General features: G+C 32.4%; 1 protein-coding gene across 3 annotated transcripts; it reads left to right on the plus strand.

The window, feature by feature from the left end:
- The first annotated feature begins 7206 nt into the window (after nt 1-7206).
- Nucleotides 7207-14616, plus strand: LOC115987494 (UPF0481 protein At3g47200-like). 3 transcript variants are annotated; one of them, XM_031111064.1, is made up of 3 exons: nt 7207-7404; nt 11092-11225; nt 13159-14616. In XM_031111064.1, the coding sequence occupies exon 3, from the start codon at nt 13178-13180 to the stop codon at nt 14561-14563; it is 1386 nt and encodes a 461-aa protein (XP_030966924.1). In that variant the 5' UTR covers nt 7207-7404; nt 11092-11225; nt 13159-13177; the 3' UTR covers nt 14564-14616. The 3 variants fall into 3 exon arrangements, with proteins under 3 accessions (XP_030966924.1, XP_030966925.1, XP_030966923.1); XM_031111065.1 differs by lacking the exon at nt 11092-11225; XM_031111063.1 differs by lacking the exon at nt 7207-7404 and having other exon boundaries at nt 8770-11225.
- The last annotated feature ends 3448 nt before the right edge of the window (nt 14617-18064 follow it).

Here is an 18064-nt window from a genome sequence, read left to right on the forward strand (position 1 = left end):
CCACTCTATACAAAAAAAATCAAATAGACCGTCTGAACCGCAATCAAATTGCCCAAATTTGAGAATCGTGATTAGGTCTCACAGTTCATGCCAAAGCTTTAAAAAGAAAAAAGATGACTTCATCAATTCATCTCCAATAAAATTGAGTTGTTTTGCCACTTTGTGTCATTTTCTTTGCGTTTTTATCTCTCTATCTCAACCCCAAATTTGCATTTGCAGTCCATAAAACACACTAAATCAATAAATCCACATAAAATAAAATGAAAAGCACAAACCTTTTCTTCTTCTTCCTTATCTTCATTCTCTTTTTTCTTCATTCTTTTTCCGTCACCAGTCCCTTGTATCCAAAAGGTAAGATTTTTTTTTCTTTTTCAATGAGTTGTCTACCACTATGTCATTGACAGGCACTACCCTTCTCTTTGTGAAAAAGTTGGACATGTGGCTACGTCTTCACCTTTCAATTGGTTTGTAATTTTTTTCAATTTTTTATTTTTATTTGATTGCTTCATTTATTGGTATAGTTTACTAGTGATATGTGATTTGATCCTTTACTACAAACCCACCGATTTGTATATTAAATTTAGTTATTGCCTATGTACTGTCATTGTAATTATAGAATAAAAAAATGGGTAAATCGTTGTATAAAAAGTGTTTAATATTATATACATTTGTATAATAGTGTATAATATTACACGCATTTATTTAGTTTATAATATAAATTTGTATATATAAATAAATAATTTTCCTTCATTATTATTATTTTATTTAACAATTGATAATATTGTGAAACACTGTAATGAAAGTTGTGATATGAAAAGTATACTTGATAGATGGTCTTTATATATATATATATATATATATATATTTTTTTTTTTTGGAGAAACCAGACTATCAGTAGCCTGGGCTTTTATTCCACAAGAAAAACAACTCAATGAATGTCAAAGATTACAAGAGAAGCAGTGTCCTCAGGCATGAAATCAGTCCATACTCGAGTCTCCCTACAATTCTTGGCTTTTTTGCCTAGTGCATCTGCTACAACGTTGCAGTGCCTAGTATTAAAAATAAATTCAACAGAAGAAAGAGCAGCCACTTGAGTTCGGATATCCTCGAGAATGTGGCCATAAGTCAAGTGATCTGTGCTGTCCAGATTAAGAGCTTGGATCACCTGGAGGGAGTCACCCTCAAAGACAACATCTTGAAGGCCTAGCTCCACCGCAAACAGCACCGCTTGGCGACAAGCAAGGGCTTCTAACTCCACAACTGTTTGAGCAGTAGGAACTGACGTGGATAATGCTCCAATAGCCTCACCACGCCAGTCTCGGACGATCACACCTAGCCCTGCTTGGTTACAAGACTTGAAGACCGCATCATCAAAATTAACTTTGAACTTATTTTCATCAGGTGGCTGCCATTGCTGAGGCAGAGAAGGGTCCGTAGCAGTTGGTGTCTGGTCTTGGACGTTCAGGAATTCTTGATGGTCTTTATATTTAGTTTGTCTATTTTAATCAAATTTTCTATTGTACTAATTTAACATAATTATTTTTATTTTAAATAATTATTAAATTAATTATGTTATTCTTACCATTCCACCTCAGTTAGATTTGATCTAATCTAAAAAATCATGGACTTTTTCCTACCATTTGACGAAGGTTTCAAGATCATGGAAAAGGGGACAAACATCAATCATTCATGGGGTGTGGCCCTTCAACTTAAGTATGCGTTTGAATTGCGGTTGACGGTTGTGCGTTTGCATTTTTCTCTTTTTTTTTTTTTTCTTTTTTTTGTTCTTTTTTTTTTCATTGGGAAGCGCTCTATCAAGTGGGATGTTGTCTGTCAGTGGGTCTCATGCACAACCTCTTTGACAGCAAAATTTCCACTGAAATTGCACAATTCAGTAGGTCCTTACACTGTTCACAGGATCCACAAATCTCTTTTTTTAACCAAACTTTCATTAAAAATGAGTTGCACAGTATTATTTATACATTTAAAAATTATTTTACTACAATATTTTTAATTTTTAATTTCAACAAAATAAATGGTACTCAAATAAACCCTAACCGTTTGTTTTTACTTTTTACCGGCCAGGTTGTGAAGATAAAAAGTGACAACCTTTAATCATTGTTGCCCTCAGGAAAAAGACAATGGCAATGGCCCTTGATACCACATACCAATAATGCACAAATTAACGACAAGCTGGTGAGACAGTCGTATGTTTGTGAATTTGTCAGGAAGACGTCATCGTTATGATGTAGAGAGAACAAAGGTTGGGGGGGTTCACCCAATAAATAGGAGGGCAAGATGGTTTGAGAATTACTGTGAAGTCTACAGAAGTACTAGAAGATTGTTTCTCAGTTGAGTGAATTGCTATGAAGATTGTTTCAATTATTTACCTAAAAGTCTTAAATCCATTATTGTTGGTTTGTGGCCCTAGAAATTAGGATATTAACGCGATAAAAAGGATTTATGAGAAGATAAATTTTACTTATTGTAGGGTACCACACAGTGTAGTCAATACCATATTGGTACCGGTTGGTATGTACCGTATCAGTATGTATACCAGTATCGAAACACCAAAGTTTCGTACTAGTTTAAATACCGGCCGTATCGATCATGTATTGGCTATACGGGTTGATTTCGGGTAATACTGGCACACACAACAAAAAAAAAAAAAAAAAAAAAAAAAAAAGAAGCTTTTTTATTTTATTTATTTATTTATTTATTTTAAGTTTTGAATTTTTGTAAGGGTAGAATGATAACTTATTTGCATTAACTTATTATTATTATTTGTTTTCTTAATATGCAATGAATAATTAAGCTTTCAATTTTTTATACTGTTTTTTTTTTTTTTATTGATACTAAAGTCTAAAACCATGAATAATTTGTTTTGAATTGAGGTAATGTTTTATGGTAAATTTTTATATTTATTATAATATATATATTTATAAAAAATAATAGTAAACTTGAAATGGTACACCGGTATTGACCGGTACCGAAATATATCATTCCACTGGTCAAATCGGTATAGCCTCTAGTACGAGATTGACTCCCTTGGTACCACGTAAATTTAATATAGAAAAAAAGTACACTTTATTCTATTGAACTATACCTCAAAAAAAAAAAAAAAAAAAAAAAAAAACTATATAAAAGCTCCAAATATCACCTTGATTTGATAAAAACCAAAAAGATTTTTGAATTATCTAGAAAATTTGTACAATTGAAAATAAGTAGTTTCCTAGAATATATTTTCAATTGAAAATATTTTTGGATAGAAGATATTTTATGTTGAAACGGACATGAGTTCAAACTTCTTCTTTTTTAGCATAGCAACAGTACTGGTGCAACATTTCTTGAGGAAAATCTACAGAAGCTACGGGTCGTGTCCATTTTTCTATTATCTTACATTGTAAATAGCTTAAGAAGTCATGTGCGTCTCACTTTTTCTTTTTTTCTCGGAAAAGAGAGAAAAGGATATTGTTAGATGTGACAAATATATTTTTTTTAGATAAATGCAATATGCTTCTAATCTCACAATTTGAATTATTTCCTCCTTAAACTTCTAAGCACTTTGTGCATAGAACATTGTCAATTAAGTTATAAAACTCTTATTATAAGCAACTATATAGGTTGTGGGTGATAGTAGTCAGTTGTCCCCTACCCCTCCCCCATATTCTAAATGATTTGCCATTCCCGATTCTCTTGCAACTCGATCCTTTGACTATGATATCTTAAGCTTCAAGGATGCTTCTCCACACACATGATGCATTTGGTTTCTGTTACACCACCATGAAGGAGCATGATGCCAAGTACCAAGCCTTGAGAGCTTGGTGTAGTAAGGTCTGAGTGTTTTACAGAATTCACTTGTCCCAAAAGTTTAAGTCATTGGAGAAATCAGTTAATTAACACATTATCAAAGCAAGAGATCCTGACTTCTATTTATGTCTCCTCGACTCTACCTTCCATTTAGAATCCTACATGTTAGGCCTCACTTATTAAAAGGGAGTTTGAATTCACACATGAGGAGTAGTATTAGAAGTATGTGGTTAAATGATTAAATTTATCATATCTTAATAGCTTATACTTTTGAGAGAATTAGTGATTTAACCTCTACAAAGCATGAATACTGAGTTCAATGCTCTTAGGTCCTAAAACCCCGTTCCACCTCTCCAATTCAAGCCATGCTATGCACTCCATTTTGCCCAATGAATCTTCCTCTCACCCTTCTTCTAACCCACAAAACATTTTTGATCACTATCTGGTCATAAGGAATTGAGAGTGATTGAAATAACTCATGGCATATGTATCGACCGCTTGAACTATGTCTTTGATGAGAATATTCTATTGCGTATATATGTGATAGCAAATTCTCTTTCCATCCATTAGCTTTTTCAAACGGGCTCTTTTATCTTTGAAAAATATTCAGTTTTTTGAGTGGCAAATGAGTGTGGGTAAGCCCAAGTATTTGCCCAGACTTTTACTTCATTGGATGCCAAACTCAGCATATATTTTCTCCCAAATGTCCCTCTACATGTTCCTACTGAAGAATGTCGAGGTTTAGTTTCTATTCATCTTCTGGTCCAAAGCTTCTTCATAGTCCTATAGAAATCTCATGTATTTTCTACCTCGTTCCAGTGGCAAAAGAGAATATTATCATCAATAAAGAATAGGTGTGAGATTTTTGGTCTCTACCTAGATAGTTCACCTTCTCATCTGCTTTTTGAATTAACCTTGAAGATGCTTATTGACACAACAAGAACATACATGTCCCTATCTTAGGTCTCTAGAAAGTTTGATATGCCTGATTGGATCGGTATTGATTAGTAAAAAATAAGTTACATAATCACGTTACACATTCCATGATTAGAGAGATCGAGTTTGCATGATAGCTATTTTCCTCATTGGCCGAAACATTTGTCTTTCAATCTTGGTTTGTGGGTTCGGATGATGATGTGATAACTACAAAAGATATGTACATGGGGTTGGGGTTGGGATGGAACTTAGACAATTTGTCATGATGCTATATTTTTCTCATGTTTCATATGTGTATCGTCAAATATAAATCTTGTTTCATCTTTTGTATTATATTTTATGTTTTACCAATTACAATTTATCATTTATTTGTTCAATTTTCCTTACCACCAAAAAAAAAAAAAAAAAAAAAAAAAAAAAAAAAAAAAAAAAAGTAATAATCAAACATATAATATATTTTAATTGGTGGAACATAATGTGAAATACAAAATAAGCACAGAGGATTTGTATTATGTATCTTTTGATAGTTTGTGTATCCTACAACTGTGAGACACAGGATTACATATCTTTTGCAATAAAAAATCTGATGGTCATAAGAAGCAATTCCAAATGGTTCTTCTTGGAATAAGCTTCGGTTTAGACTGTTTAGTGATTTTTTTCTTATGTTTATGATTGTTGTTTGAGGCCGTTTGGATTCCACTGAATCCGGTGTCTGCGTTTTACAAGTTTCACATTTTCCCTTTTTTTTTTTTTTTTTTTTTTTTTTTTTTTTCTCGCATTTGTTGACTTTGGATGGCAGAATTTACTGTTATAAACAGTGTATGCACTGTTCATATACGGCCAAAATGGCCCATTAGCATTAATTTTTGAAATATTTAGCAACAGAGCACTGTTTCGGAAATAATTAGGGAAGTACCACTTTTTCCGAAAACGCCACTATAGGGCCCGAAAACGTCACTATAGGGCTTAAAAAACGCCACTATAGGGCCCCTTGAACCTGTTATGGGGACTTATAAAAAAATTTTGCAGGAAAACGCCGCTATAGGGCCCAAAAACGTCACTATAGGGCTTAAAAACGCACTATAGGGCCCCTTGAACCTGTTATGGGACTTATTAAAAAAATTTTACAGGAAAACGCCGCTATAGGGCCCAAAAACGTCATTATAGGGCTTAAAAACGCCACTATAGGGCCCCTTGAACCTGTTATGGGACTTATAAAAAAATTTTGCAGGAAAACGCCGCTATAGGGCCCGAAAAAGTGGTATTTCCCTAATTATTTCCGAAACAGTGCTCTGTTGCTAAATATTTCAAAAATTAATGCTAATGGGCCATTTTGGCCGTTCATATACTGTGCATACACTATTTATGTATTAAAAAATATTAAAAATGGGTCTCACAGTACTATTTACACATTTAAAAATTATTTTGTTACAGTGTTTTCAGTTTTCAGTTTCAGCAATAATAAGTTCAATCCAAACGGACCCTTTTCCTATATCATTAGGAAAAAGGAACCTGATATATGAAAAAGATGTCCACGTCTGATGCCTCAGAGATTATCATTGACGTTAAAGATGTCAGGCCTGCCCAGCGGCACTCCAAGTGTTGCATCTACAAGGTCCCCAATTAACTTCGCGAGGTAAAGGAAGAAGCCTACATTCCAAAGCTTATTTCCTCTGAAGCACCGACGCGGCAAAATGGGTGCTGCACCGGCAAAATGGGTTTTTTTTTTTTTTTTTTTTAATGAAATGCTTATTCACACATAATTTTCTAATAAAAATATTTTGTTATTATTTTTTAATCTATTATGGGTATGCAAAAAAATTTTTACAAACTACATTTTTCATCATCTCATTTTTTTTTCAAAAAAAAAAAAAATAAAAAAAAAAATATTTTACTATCCCTCAACTTTTCAACCCGGAAACCAAACATCATGAGTAAAAATTAAGATCTTTTTTATCACTCACTTTTTAATCACCCACTCTTTAATCTCCAACCAAATGCATCCATAATGTGACGTGTATATTTCTCTTGTAGGTCACACCCGGGTCCTGCTTCTAGCTCCCATTCTGTGTGATTAAGATGTAAGTGAATAAGGTCATGTGATGTTCACTAAAAAAAGAAAAAAGAAATCAGGTCATGTGTGTGGGAATTATATTTCTCTTGTCATGACAGAGACTAAAAACAAGTCAATACAACGTTAATCATTCATGGGGTATGGTCCTCCATCTTGACTGTCTGTTTTCACAGGCCAGCTTGTGAAGTTGAATAGTAACAACCTTAATAATTGTTGCTCTGAATAAAAAAAGACAATGGCAATGGTGCTTGTTAGTTGGTACCAATAATGCACAAAGTAATGACAAGTAAATGCGACAGTTGTATGTTTGTCAGAAAAGACGTCATGGTTATGACGTAGAGAAAATAAGGGTTGGGGGATTCACTCATTAAATAGGAGGGCAAGAAGGTTTTGAGAATTGCTATGAAGTGTACAGAAGTAGAAGATTGTTTCTTAGATATGAGTGAGTTTAAGCTATGAGTGAGAAGAGAGAGAATCAAATAGTCTTAGCCTTGCTTCGTTGGACATGATCTCCATCATATTCTGCTGTTTCTTGGAGTCAAGTTTAGAAGGCTGAAGCATTTTCTTTCAAATACAATTCTCAGGTTCTTTGCTCCATCCTTTCACTTTATTTTTGTTTACATAAAATTTGCTGGTGGCTGGTTCTTTACTCTTTCGTTTCACTATAATTTTGTTCTACAATATAAAGTTCGCCAAAAATTGATAATTTAGTTTATTTTTTATTTATTTTTTTACTTTTTATAATTTAGTAAGTAATTGAGTTCATATTTCAAAATTCTAATTTAGGAGACGCTATTCTCCATAAGGTTTTGAAACCCGAACCGTTTATTTAACCGTAAAAGAAGAGGTTTAAGATTTTTGAGATTGAACCGAGGTTGAACCGAAGTCAAACCGTAATGATGTCATAATTAATTTAATAATTATTTAAAATAAAAATAATTATATTAAATTAGTAAAAATATTAAAAAAATTAACTAAAATAGTGCAATTAAATATAAAGATCTATTCCTGTCAAATATATATATATATATATATATATATAGATCTATTATTCCTTTATAGAAACAAAGAAATCTATCTTTCAAATGTATTTTCTATATCATAATTCATAATTTTAAGAAATATTAAATCCTAGTATTTTTTATGTTGATTAATTAAATTTGTGATAATATCTAATAATATAATAATTAGAATAAAAAAGTATATATAAAAAATGGTATTTGTGTAATTGTGTTGCATGTTTGCAACATGGCGCTTATAAAATTACGAATGCATTAATTTTCTTTAAGGAAAATGATATGTTGACACTATTTTCACAATATTTTTATAAAAAATTTTAAGTAGTAGGTTGTTACTAGTTATTATTGTTGAAGCAAAAAAGTAATCTTAGCGTTAGGTACAAATTTGAACCAATAACAACTAACCCCCTATAATTTATTGTAAAAATATTGTAAAAATGTTTTGAATGTAACATCTCTCTTTATTTAATATGATGAACGGAAGATATTTGTGTTGCATTGCATGCAACGTGGCCCACTGGTAAGATAAGAATCAACTATTTTCTTTAAAATAAAAACAAAACATAAAAAGTTAAAATTTCACCCACTAGCAAAGCAAAACGTGGAACTCCAATAAATTCTCCCACCTACGCCACCTACTACTTGACCACATCTCTATCTTTACTTTTGGCCGGTGAAGCAGTGCGGCCATACTTCATTATTTTATCTCTGTTTTCTGTTCTTCTGTGAGCTCTCTATCTCAACTTTGGTCTTCGTCCCGGAGTAGCCCACATCTGCTTGCTGGGTTTCTTCTCCACAATCAACAATTTGCTCTTTCACCAGTGGTCTCTTTGTGTTCGTGTCTGTGTCTGTGTTTGTGTTTGTGTTTGTGTTATCAATCAAAAAGAGTTCCTTCTCTTGATTATCCAAAAAAAAAAAAAAAAAGTTGTCTCTCTCTCTGCAGCAGATTTGAAGATTGTGAATCAGTGAAGCTTAAGCACCTCCAAAAATTATCAAATTTCCTTCTGATCTTTGTTCTTCTCCATGTTCTTTCATTTCTTTTTTATTTCTTCTAGATCTGATCATAACTTCATCCCGGTGTACCCAAAATTCATCGGAAAAGCAGAAGCAAAAAGAACCGGTTCGAATCTCAAAAACCGGTCACAGTTCTCAGAACCGCACGGTCCGACCAGGGTTCGCACGAGTCCTTATTTTTTTCACATAGAGCGGTTCTTGAAGCTAAAAAAAACTGCAAAACTGAAAGGTTCACGATTTTTCTGATCGGACCGTACGGTCCAGTCTGGGTTTCAAAACCATGATTCTCCCCCACACACACACACGCACAAAATAATAAAAAGGTTTAAGAGTTGTATTTTTTCCCTAGTTTTATTTTTCGTTGGAGGTAGGTTTGTGTGGATAACAATTAGTTCAGTCACTAAATTATTTTCAATTATTTACCAAAAGGATTGACTTCAATTTACACGATAAATACAATTCATGAAAAGGAAAATGTTAATTTTTTGGTATCCCAATAATTTAATATAATATGTAGGATATTATCATTTACACTCTTAAACTATACTCTTTTTACACTTACTTCATGTACCATGAGAATGCATACTTATTAAACTATACATTTTTTTTATACCTTCCATCATAAACTATGAAAATATACATTTTACTCCCCTAAATTACACCACTTTTACACTTATTCCTTTAAAATATGAAAATACAAGCTTACATCACTAAACTATTACCCATAGAATGGGGGGCTAAGTGTTATACGGTAAAAAATTTAAAGCCTAAGTGGACACTTTCATAATTTATGGGGGCAAGTATTATATAGGAAATAATTTAGAGGGAATAAAATATTCATTCTCTTAATTTATGGGGTAAGTATAAAAGAAGGTAAAATGTAATTTCTAATTTAATATAGTATATGGGCATGGCACCCTAGAATATAGGAAGGAAAAATACTAGATAAGAATTAAATAGAAACTCCAAATATCACCTTGATTTGATAAAAACCAAAAAGATTTTTGAATTATCAAGAAAATTTGTCCAATTGAAAATAAGTAGTTTCCTAGAATGTATTTTCAATTGAAAATACTTTTGAGTGGAAAATATTCCAAAATAGTTCAAACACTTTTTTTTTTTTTTCATTATGTCTACACAAGCTACGGTTCGTGTCCATTTTTCTATTATCTTACATTGTTAATTGTTTAAGAAGTCATCTGCGTCTCATGTGCTTTTACTTGTATAGGTGTTAGAGTAATTGGCTAGAGTTCTTAAAGCAGTCGTTTGAGTTTGTTAGAAGCTGTTATTAATGTTCTAATGGCTAGTTACTTAAGTAACTTAATGGTAGCCTCTGTTTTCATTGTATAAAACAAAGGAACTTTTTCCAGATTAGTCGATTTAATGAACTCAATTTTTCATTCTGATTTACTTGCTCAATTGATCTTCTCTGCATAGTTTTAGCACATTCCAAGTGAAGTTTTTCACATATATAGTTGGGAAATCATGCTTGCCATTTTGCTCGACCTCTTCCTTTTAAAACTTCGAATCTCGTCTTCACCTAGCATTATCTCCATGGTAACTTGACATGCGCTTTTCTCCATGAAAATCCTATGTGGAGTCTGAAACCAAATCAGATTGCCATTCTGTAATCTTGAGTTTATGGTGTATTCAGTATTGTTTCTGCCTTATGTGGTAAGGATTTCATGACTAGATCATATCCTTGCTACATCATCTAATAGGGCCCGGACTGATGCTTCTTATAACAAAGGCGGTGGTGGTGAGCAGGTATATATATATATTCTCGGGAATGAAAATCCTATGTGGAGTCTGAAACCAAATCAGATTGCCATTCTGTAATCTTGAGTTTATGGTGTATTCAGTATTGTTTCTGCCTTATGTGGTAAGGATTTCATGACTAGATCATATCCTTGCTACATCATCTAATAGGGCCCGGACTGATGCTTCTTATAACAAAGGCGGTGGTGGTGAGCAGGTATATATATATATTCTCGGGAAAGATAAGATACCGAGATGTGACAAATATATATATTTTTAGATAATTGCCGTATGCTTCTAATCTCACAGTTCGAACAATTTCCTTGTTAAACTTCTAAGCACTTTGTGCATGCAACAGTACCAATTAATGTACAAGACTCTTGCCATGAGCAATTCTATAGGTTGTGGGTGTTGGTAGTCAGTTGTCCCCTACCCCTCCCCCATATTTTAAATGATTTCCTATTCTCGATTCTCCTACAGCTTGATCCTTTGACTATAATATTTTGAGCTTCAAGGATGTTTTTCCACACACAAGATGATTTGGTTTCTATTACACCACCATGAAGGAGCAATATGAAGCAAAGTACCTAGCCTTGAGATCTTGGTGTAGTAAGGTATGGGTGTTTTATAGAATTCACTTATCCCAAAAGTCTAAACTATTGCGAAAATTAGTTATTTAACATAGTATCAAAGCAGGAGATCATAACTTCTATTTATGTCTCCTCCACTCTACCTCCCATTTTGAATCTTACATGTTATGCCTCACTTATTAAAAGGGAGTTTCAATTCACACGTGAGGAGAAGTATGTGGATAAATAATTAATTTTATTATATCTCTATAGCTTATACTTTTGAGAGAATTAATGATTTAACCACTGCAAAGTGTGAATACTAAGTTCAAAGCTCTTAGTTCCTTAAACCCCACTCCACCTCTCCATTTCAAGGCACGCTATGCACTCCATTTTGCCCAATAAATCTTCCTCTCACCCTTCTTCTAAACCCACAAAACATTTTTGATCACCATCTTCTCATAAAGAATTAAGAGTGATTAAAACAACTCATGGCATATGTACGGACCACTTGAACTATGGCTTTGATTAGAATATTCTATTGCATATGTGATAGACTCTTTTATCTTTGAAAAATATTCAGTTTTTTGAGTGGCAAATGAGTGCGGGTAAGCCCAAGTATTTGTCCAGGCTTTTACTTCATTAGATCCCAAACTCAGCTTATATTTTCTCCCAGATGTCCCTCTACATGTTCTTGTTGAAGAATGTCGATGTTTAGTCTCTATTCATCTTCTGGTCCAATGCTTCTTCATAGTCCTATAGAAATCTCATGCATTTTCTACCTCGTTTTGGAGGCAAAAGAGAATATTATCATCAATAAAGAATAGGTGTGAGATTTGTGGTCCATACCTACTAATTGCGACACCCTAGAGAGTTCACCTTCTCGTTTGCTTTTTAAATTAACCCTGAAGATGCTTATTGACATAACAAGAACATACATATCCCTTATCTTAGGTTAGTAAAAAATAGGTTACATAATCACGTAATACAGTCCATGATTAGAGAGATCGAGTTTGCATGGAAGCTACTCTCCTCATTGTTTGCCCAATAAAACATCATCATTCTACCCTATCATATGCATTACTCACGTCAAGTTTTAAAGCCATGTACCATGTCTTGCCTAAGCTTAGCCTATTTAAGTGATTCTTGGTTTCGTAACTAAAGGTTTGTTTGGGATCTGCCTATTTTGCTGAAATTGAAAATTTTTTCTGAAAGTATTGTAGATTAATGTAAAAGTTAGTTGAAATAGTACAGTGAGACTCATGAATAGTACCAAAAAGTGCAGTAGGGCCTATAAATAATAGCAAAAATAAGCTGAATAGTAAAATAAGCTAACAACTTTCATCAATGCTAAACTCACACTAAGTAGAACTCAATTTGTTATTTGTCACCCCTATATAAAAGGACTTTGGCTATGTATGTGTGTATTTTAATTCAATTGCCTAAACATTTATCTTTCAATCTTGGTTTGTGTGTTCGGATGATGATGTGATAACTACAAAAGATATGAATATGGGGTTGGGGTTGGGGTTGGGATGGAATTTAGACAAGTTGTCATAATGCTATATTTTCTCATGTTTCACATATATGTATCATCAAATACAAATCTTGTTTCTTCTTTTGTATTATATTTTATATTTCACCAATCACAATTTATTATATATTTGTTTAATTTTCCTTATAAAATAAAAAAGGATTAAAATGATAAAAAAAAAAAAAAATCAAACACATAATATACCTTAATTGGTGGAACATAAAATATAATACAGAAAGGACAGAGGATTTATATTATATATCCTCTGTTTAATAGTTTGTGTATCCTAAAATTGTGAGACAGAGGATTACATATCTTTTGCAATAAAAAATCGGATGGTAATAATAGAAGCTATTCCAAATGGTGCTTCTTGGAATAAGTTTGGGTTTAGACTGTTTAGTGATTTTATTCTTATGCTAATGATTGTTGTTTGTTTATCATTAGGAAAAAAGGAACCTGGTATATGAAAAAGATGTTCAGTTCTGATATTATCATTGACGTTAAAGATGTCACGCCCGCCCAGCGGCACCCCATGTGTTGCATCTACAAGGTCCCCAACAAACTTCGCGAGGTAAAGGAAGAAGCCTACACTCCAAAGCTTATTTCAATAGGCCCTGTACATCACAACAAGAAGGAACAGGACAACAAAATGGAACAGGACCACAAGAAGGAACTGGAGAATATGGAACGTTTGAAACTAAAATATTTCAAGGAATTCTTTTGCCAGACAACTTGTAAAGGCCAGAAGGAATTTGCAGACATCATTGAGAACAGAGAAGAGACTATCCGCCATTGTTATGCAGAAGAGATCTCATCTTCTTTACCCGAAAAGAAAGATTTCTTGCAAATGATTCTATTGGATTCTATCTTTATCATTGAGCTCTTCTTGAGGACTGCTGCAAGGGAAGGATATGAGAAGGATGATTATATATTAAGTAAACCATGGCTGGAGGAAGGCATAAAGCATGACTTGATATTACTTGAGAATCAACTTCCATTTTTTATTCTTGATGATTTATATCGTCACATTGGAAGGTTTCCAGGCTTTCATAATTCTTTTCTTAACCTTGCCTGGAATTACTTTTTTCCCAATGACAACTGCAAGAACATACCCAAAAAGAAGGAAGTAAAACATTTCACTGATTTGCAGAGATATTTCTTCTATTCACCCAAATTGGAAAGTAGTGACAGAATTATTGAACATCTATATAGTGCAACAAAGCTGGACACAGCAGGATTGAATTTCAAGAAGTGGGAGAAAAAACCACCAGAAGAAGATAGACGTTTGCTTGACATTCAAATCAAGAAGCCGGATCCCTTGGAAATTTTTCCATGCTTCAATTGTTCATGGCTCTTGCATTGCTTACCTTGCTTGAAATGCTTTTGGTGCTTGAAACGTATGCAAACTAGCTTGGTAATCCCACCCTTTGTGATAAATCATGGAACTGAACACATTTTCCGAAACATCATGGCCTTGGAGCAGTGTCATTATCCAAAAGAAGCTTACATATGCAATTATATCGTGCTATTGGATTTTCTTATAAACACTAGAGACGATGCGGAGTTGCTTGTTGACAAAAAGATTATTGTTCACTCGCTAGGCAGCAATAAAGAAGTTGCCAAAATGGTTAACAAACTTGGCAAAGAAATTGTGGAAAAAAATTCATGTTACCTTAAGGTCGCTGAAAATCTTAATGAACATTATGAAAACTGGTGGAATAAAAATATCGCATCCTTGAAAACAGTATATTTCCGTGATATTTGGAGAGGCACCGCAACTTTTGTTGGAATTATAGTCCTGCTTGTAACTGTCGGCAATTTCCTTAGGCCTTTTGTCTATCACAAATAAGTTTCCTTTATTATGGTACTGTAATATCAGTTGGAAATTGGGCTTTGGTTGTAGTTTTTTTGAAAATAATTATGATTAAGTTTAGCTTGTGATATCCTTTCTTTCCTAACAAGTTTTACTTTCAACTTTACATATTACATGTTTCAAAGGTTATTTCAGCACCCACCCATAGTCTGCATTTGGGCTAATAAGTTTTAGCCTCTAAAAGAGTTATATCCTCCAACAATAATACAAGTTAGAGTAATGGTAGAGATACAAACATTTTTACAAAAGATTTTACAAATTGTGAATGTGGTGAGTAGTTATTAGTAAATGAAAAAATAATATTAATGATAAACCTAGATGAAAACCAATAAGAAACTGACAATATCAGTAATTTGTAAAAATTTTGTAAAATAGTTTGTGATTGTAGCATTATTTTACAAATTATCTGTCTAACTATTTATGTTCCACCATATACTTCATTGATTACAACTTGTTATATACTTCGTTCGACTGTCCTTGTAAAATAATTAAAGTATAAAATGAAAAAAAAAATTCAAATACATGATAAGTTGTGATTGGTGCACAAAATGTACAACACAAAAAGTGGAAGACATTATTTGTATTCGTACACATTATTTTATTGGCAAACTTCCGTGATCCATCATCATGTTAAAAAAGTGCCACTTAATGTAAGGTTTTGGGTGGGGCATATACAAAGCCCAAGAAATAGATGTCCCAAAACAAATGTGCTTGAAATTTCTCATCTTATTAATGGGCTTTAGACCCAAATATTTGACTTCATATAAACGAACTAAACGATTCACTAATTGACCCGTCAAGCTAGATGGTCTATTCCTAAGAGCTGCCACACCAAACACCATTTGACCCCATTTATCAGATGTTCTAAATGCCATACTTTTTGCAACATATTATAGTAGAGTCACAAATTTGCCATGGTATGGTAAGCTGTGGCATATGGATTTATTAATTTTTTATTCCTCTTTCTCTCTCATATCTCTTTCATCTTCTCCTTCAGCTATTCAGTATTCACCGCCTCCGTCTCCACTCTCCCATACTCTTTCTTCTTCCCTTTTTCCCTTTTGCTCTATTCTCTTCCCATTCATGAATATGAGCCACCACCAATTTCCTCTCTACCATCACTGATCTGTAAAATCTCCTTAACTAGTTTTTTCCCCCTTTTGTTTGCTCTCTCCTCTCTATTCTATCTCAGAGTCGTCTATCGACGTGGGTCTGGTTGTGGGTTTGTGATTGCTGATTGTGATCAGCGTGGGCGTAGGTCTCTGGGTTGTGGGTTTGTGACTTCAGATTGTGATCGGTGTGGGTCACTGGGTTGTAGGTCTCTAGGTTGTGGGTCTCTCCTCTCTGTTCTATCTTAGGCATTGTTCATACAAACAAACTAAACGATTCGCTAATTGACCCGTCAAGCTAGATGGTCTATTCCTAAGCTTGGCTAGATGACCCGCACGGACGCACCCCAACTCGGGCTAAAATCAGGGCCTGCTCAATGTGCTTTAAGGCATACGGGGACAACTTTAAGAGAGGAATTTTTTTTAATATTTAAATATAAAGTAAATAATATTTATTTAACTTTATATATATATATTATTTAAAATATATTTTTCTTGATTTTTAGAATACAAAATTACTAATTAAGTCTTTGTATTCAAATTTTGCTAATATTTTATTTTCAATTTAATATTGCTAATCCAATTAATTTTTCTTGTAACATAGTTGAACTAAAATAGAATTTTATCAACTTTAATTTTTAAAAACTTTGTTTTATAAATGCAATTGTAACATGTATTATTAGCAATATTTTTTAATTAGTTTTTATATCAAAAGAGTCAATTTCATACCGGATACCTTTTTAGTTTTGCTAAGAGAAGTAGGGAATGATATATTTTATTGAGTAATGCTACAGACACAAACTATTTTACAACATTTTTACAAATTGCTGATGTGGCAAATTCTTACTAGTTTTAATATGGGTCCATCACTAACATCACATTTTTACTTGCAATAACTATATGAAAAATACTAAAACCACATCAGCAGTTTGTAAAAATGTTGTAAAATAGTTTGTGTATGTAGCATTACTCTATTTTATTACTCATCAATACCAATATGCCATTTTGAAATTACAGCTATATATATATATATATATAAACTTTAAAACTATAAATGTATGTCTTACCTAAAATATTAAAGTATAACCACCACCACCACCACCACCACCACCACCACCAACAACAACAACAACAACAACAATAATAATAATAATAATAGTTGGGTAGATACTTAAAAATATTTATCTAGTTTGATTTTTTAAAAATTATTTTATTTTATTTTTTGTGTATTTTGCTTTAGTCAATAATTACAATTCTACTCAATATATTTTTTCATTAAATGTGAACTTTGACAAGAACACCATTGGATTACTTTTTTTTCTTATGTGCTCCATGCATTACAAAATTTTTAGAAAATTAAAGATCAATAGCTACGTCATTAATTGAATATTAAAATTTCAAGTTCTTGTAGTCTAAAATTATACATAAAAAAAAGTTTATGGATCGAATAATAAATACAATTGGCATAAAATTTGACATGTGTGTTAAGAATATAAATAACATGCAATAATCCAACAATTAAATTTTCAAAATTTGTAGTCATATTAATTTTTTTAGTAAGAGTTTTTTTTTTTTTTTTAATAAGAATTTTTTTATAAGAGTTGTAGCCAAAATTTGTCCAAAATTAAAACAGAATTTTAAAATGGGACTAAACTTTGAAATTTTTGAAAAAATGGTTCAAACTTTTCACACTTCCTTCAAAGACATTATAAATTCACTCAATATTCTTTGCATATACAAGTTCGTATGGGCTTATTACCTCTTTCCTTTAAATGAAAAGCAATTAATATTAATTTTCTCATGCCAAAAAAATAATAGAGAAACTACGACAACGACAACAAAGACAAAGGTTTGATTTATGGGAGGGGGATTCTGTTGGCTTGACTTCAATTTTGTGTCCATAGGCCCAATTGATTTAGACTATGGACAAATTTCTCTCTTTTAAGATCATTTTTGAAAAATAGTTTTTGAAGACATATTTTGAAAAGGAAAATATCTTGAGTTTTTGAAAAGTCACATTTTAATTTTGTATAGGAAAATATTTTTTTATTGGGTTTTTGAAAAGGGAAATTATTATTTGAATTTTTGAAGGAGAGAGTATTCTCTTAGATATTTTAAAAGAGATATTTTGAAAATCTCATGACTTTTTGGCTATGAGATGGTACTTTCCAAAAGGGTCCAAATTTTGATGATTTTTTTATTATAAATAAATTATGGAAATGATTTGGAAAAAAAATGGAATTTTTGGGAATAGGTCAATCACTCTTACTGTTTGGAAAATTATTTTTGAAAACAAGTCAAAAAACTATTTTGGAAATGATTTGTAAAACTTGTTTTGAAAACAATTTATGAGAATGCTTTTGAGAGA

The sequence above is a fragment of the Quercus lobata genome, chromosome 4, assembly GCF_001633185.2.
Source record: "Quercus lobata isolate SW786 chromosome 4, ValleyOak3.0 Primary Assembly, whole genome shotgun sequence".
NCBI lineage: Eukaryota > Viridiplantae > Streptophyta > Magnoliopsida > Fagales > Fagaceae > Quercus > Quercus lobata.

Coding starts and splice junctions, on each gene's coding strand:
- LOC115987494 (XM_031111064.1), top strand. CDS start 13,178: ATGAAAAAGATGTTCAGTTCTGATATTATCATTGACGTTAAAGATGTC.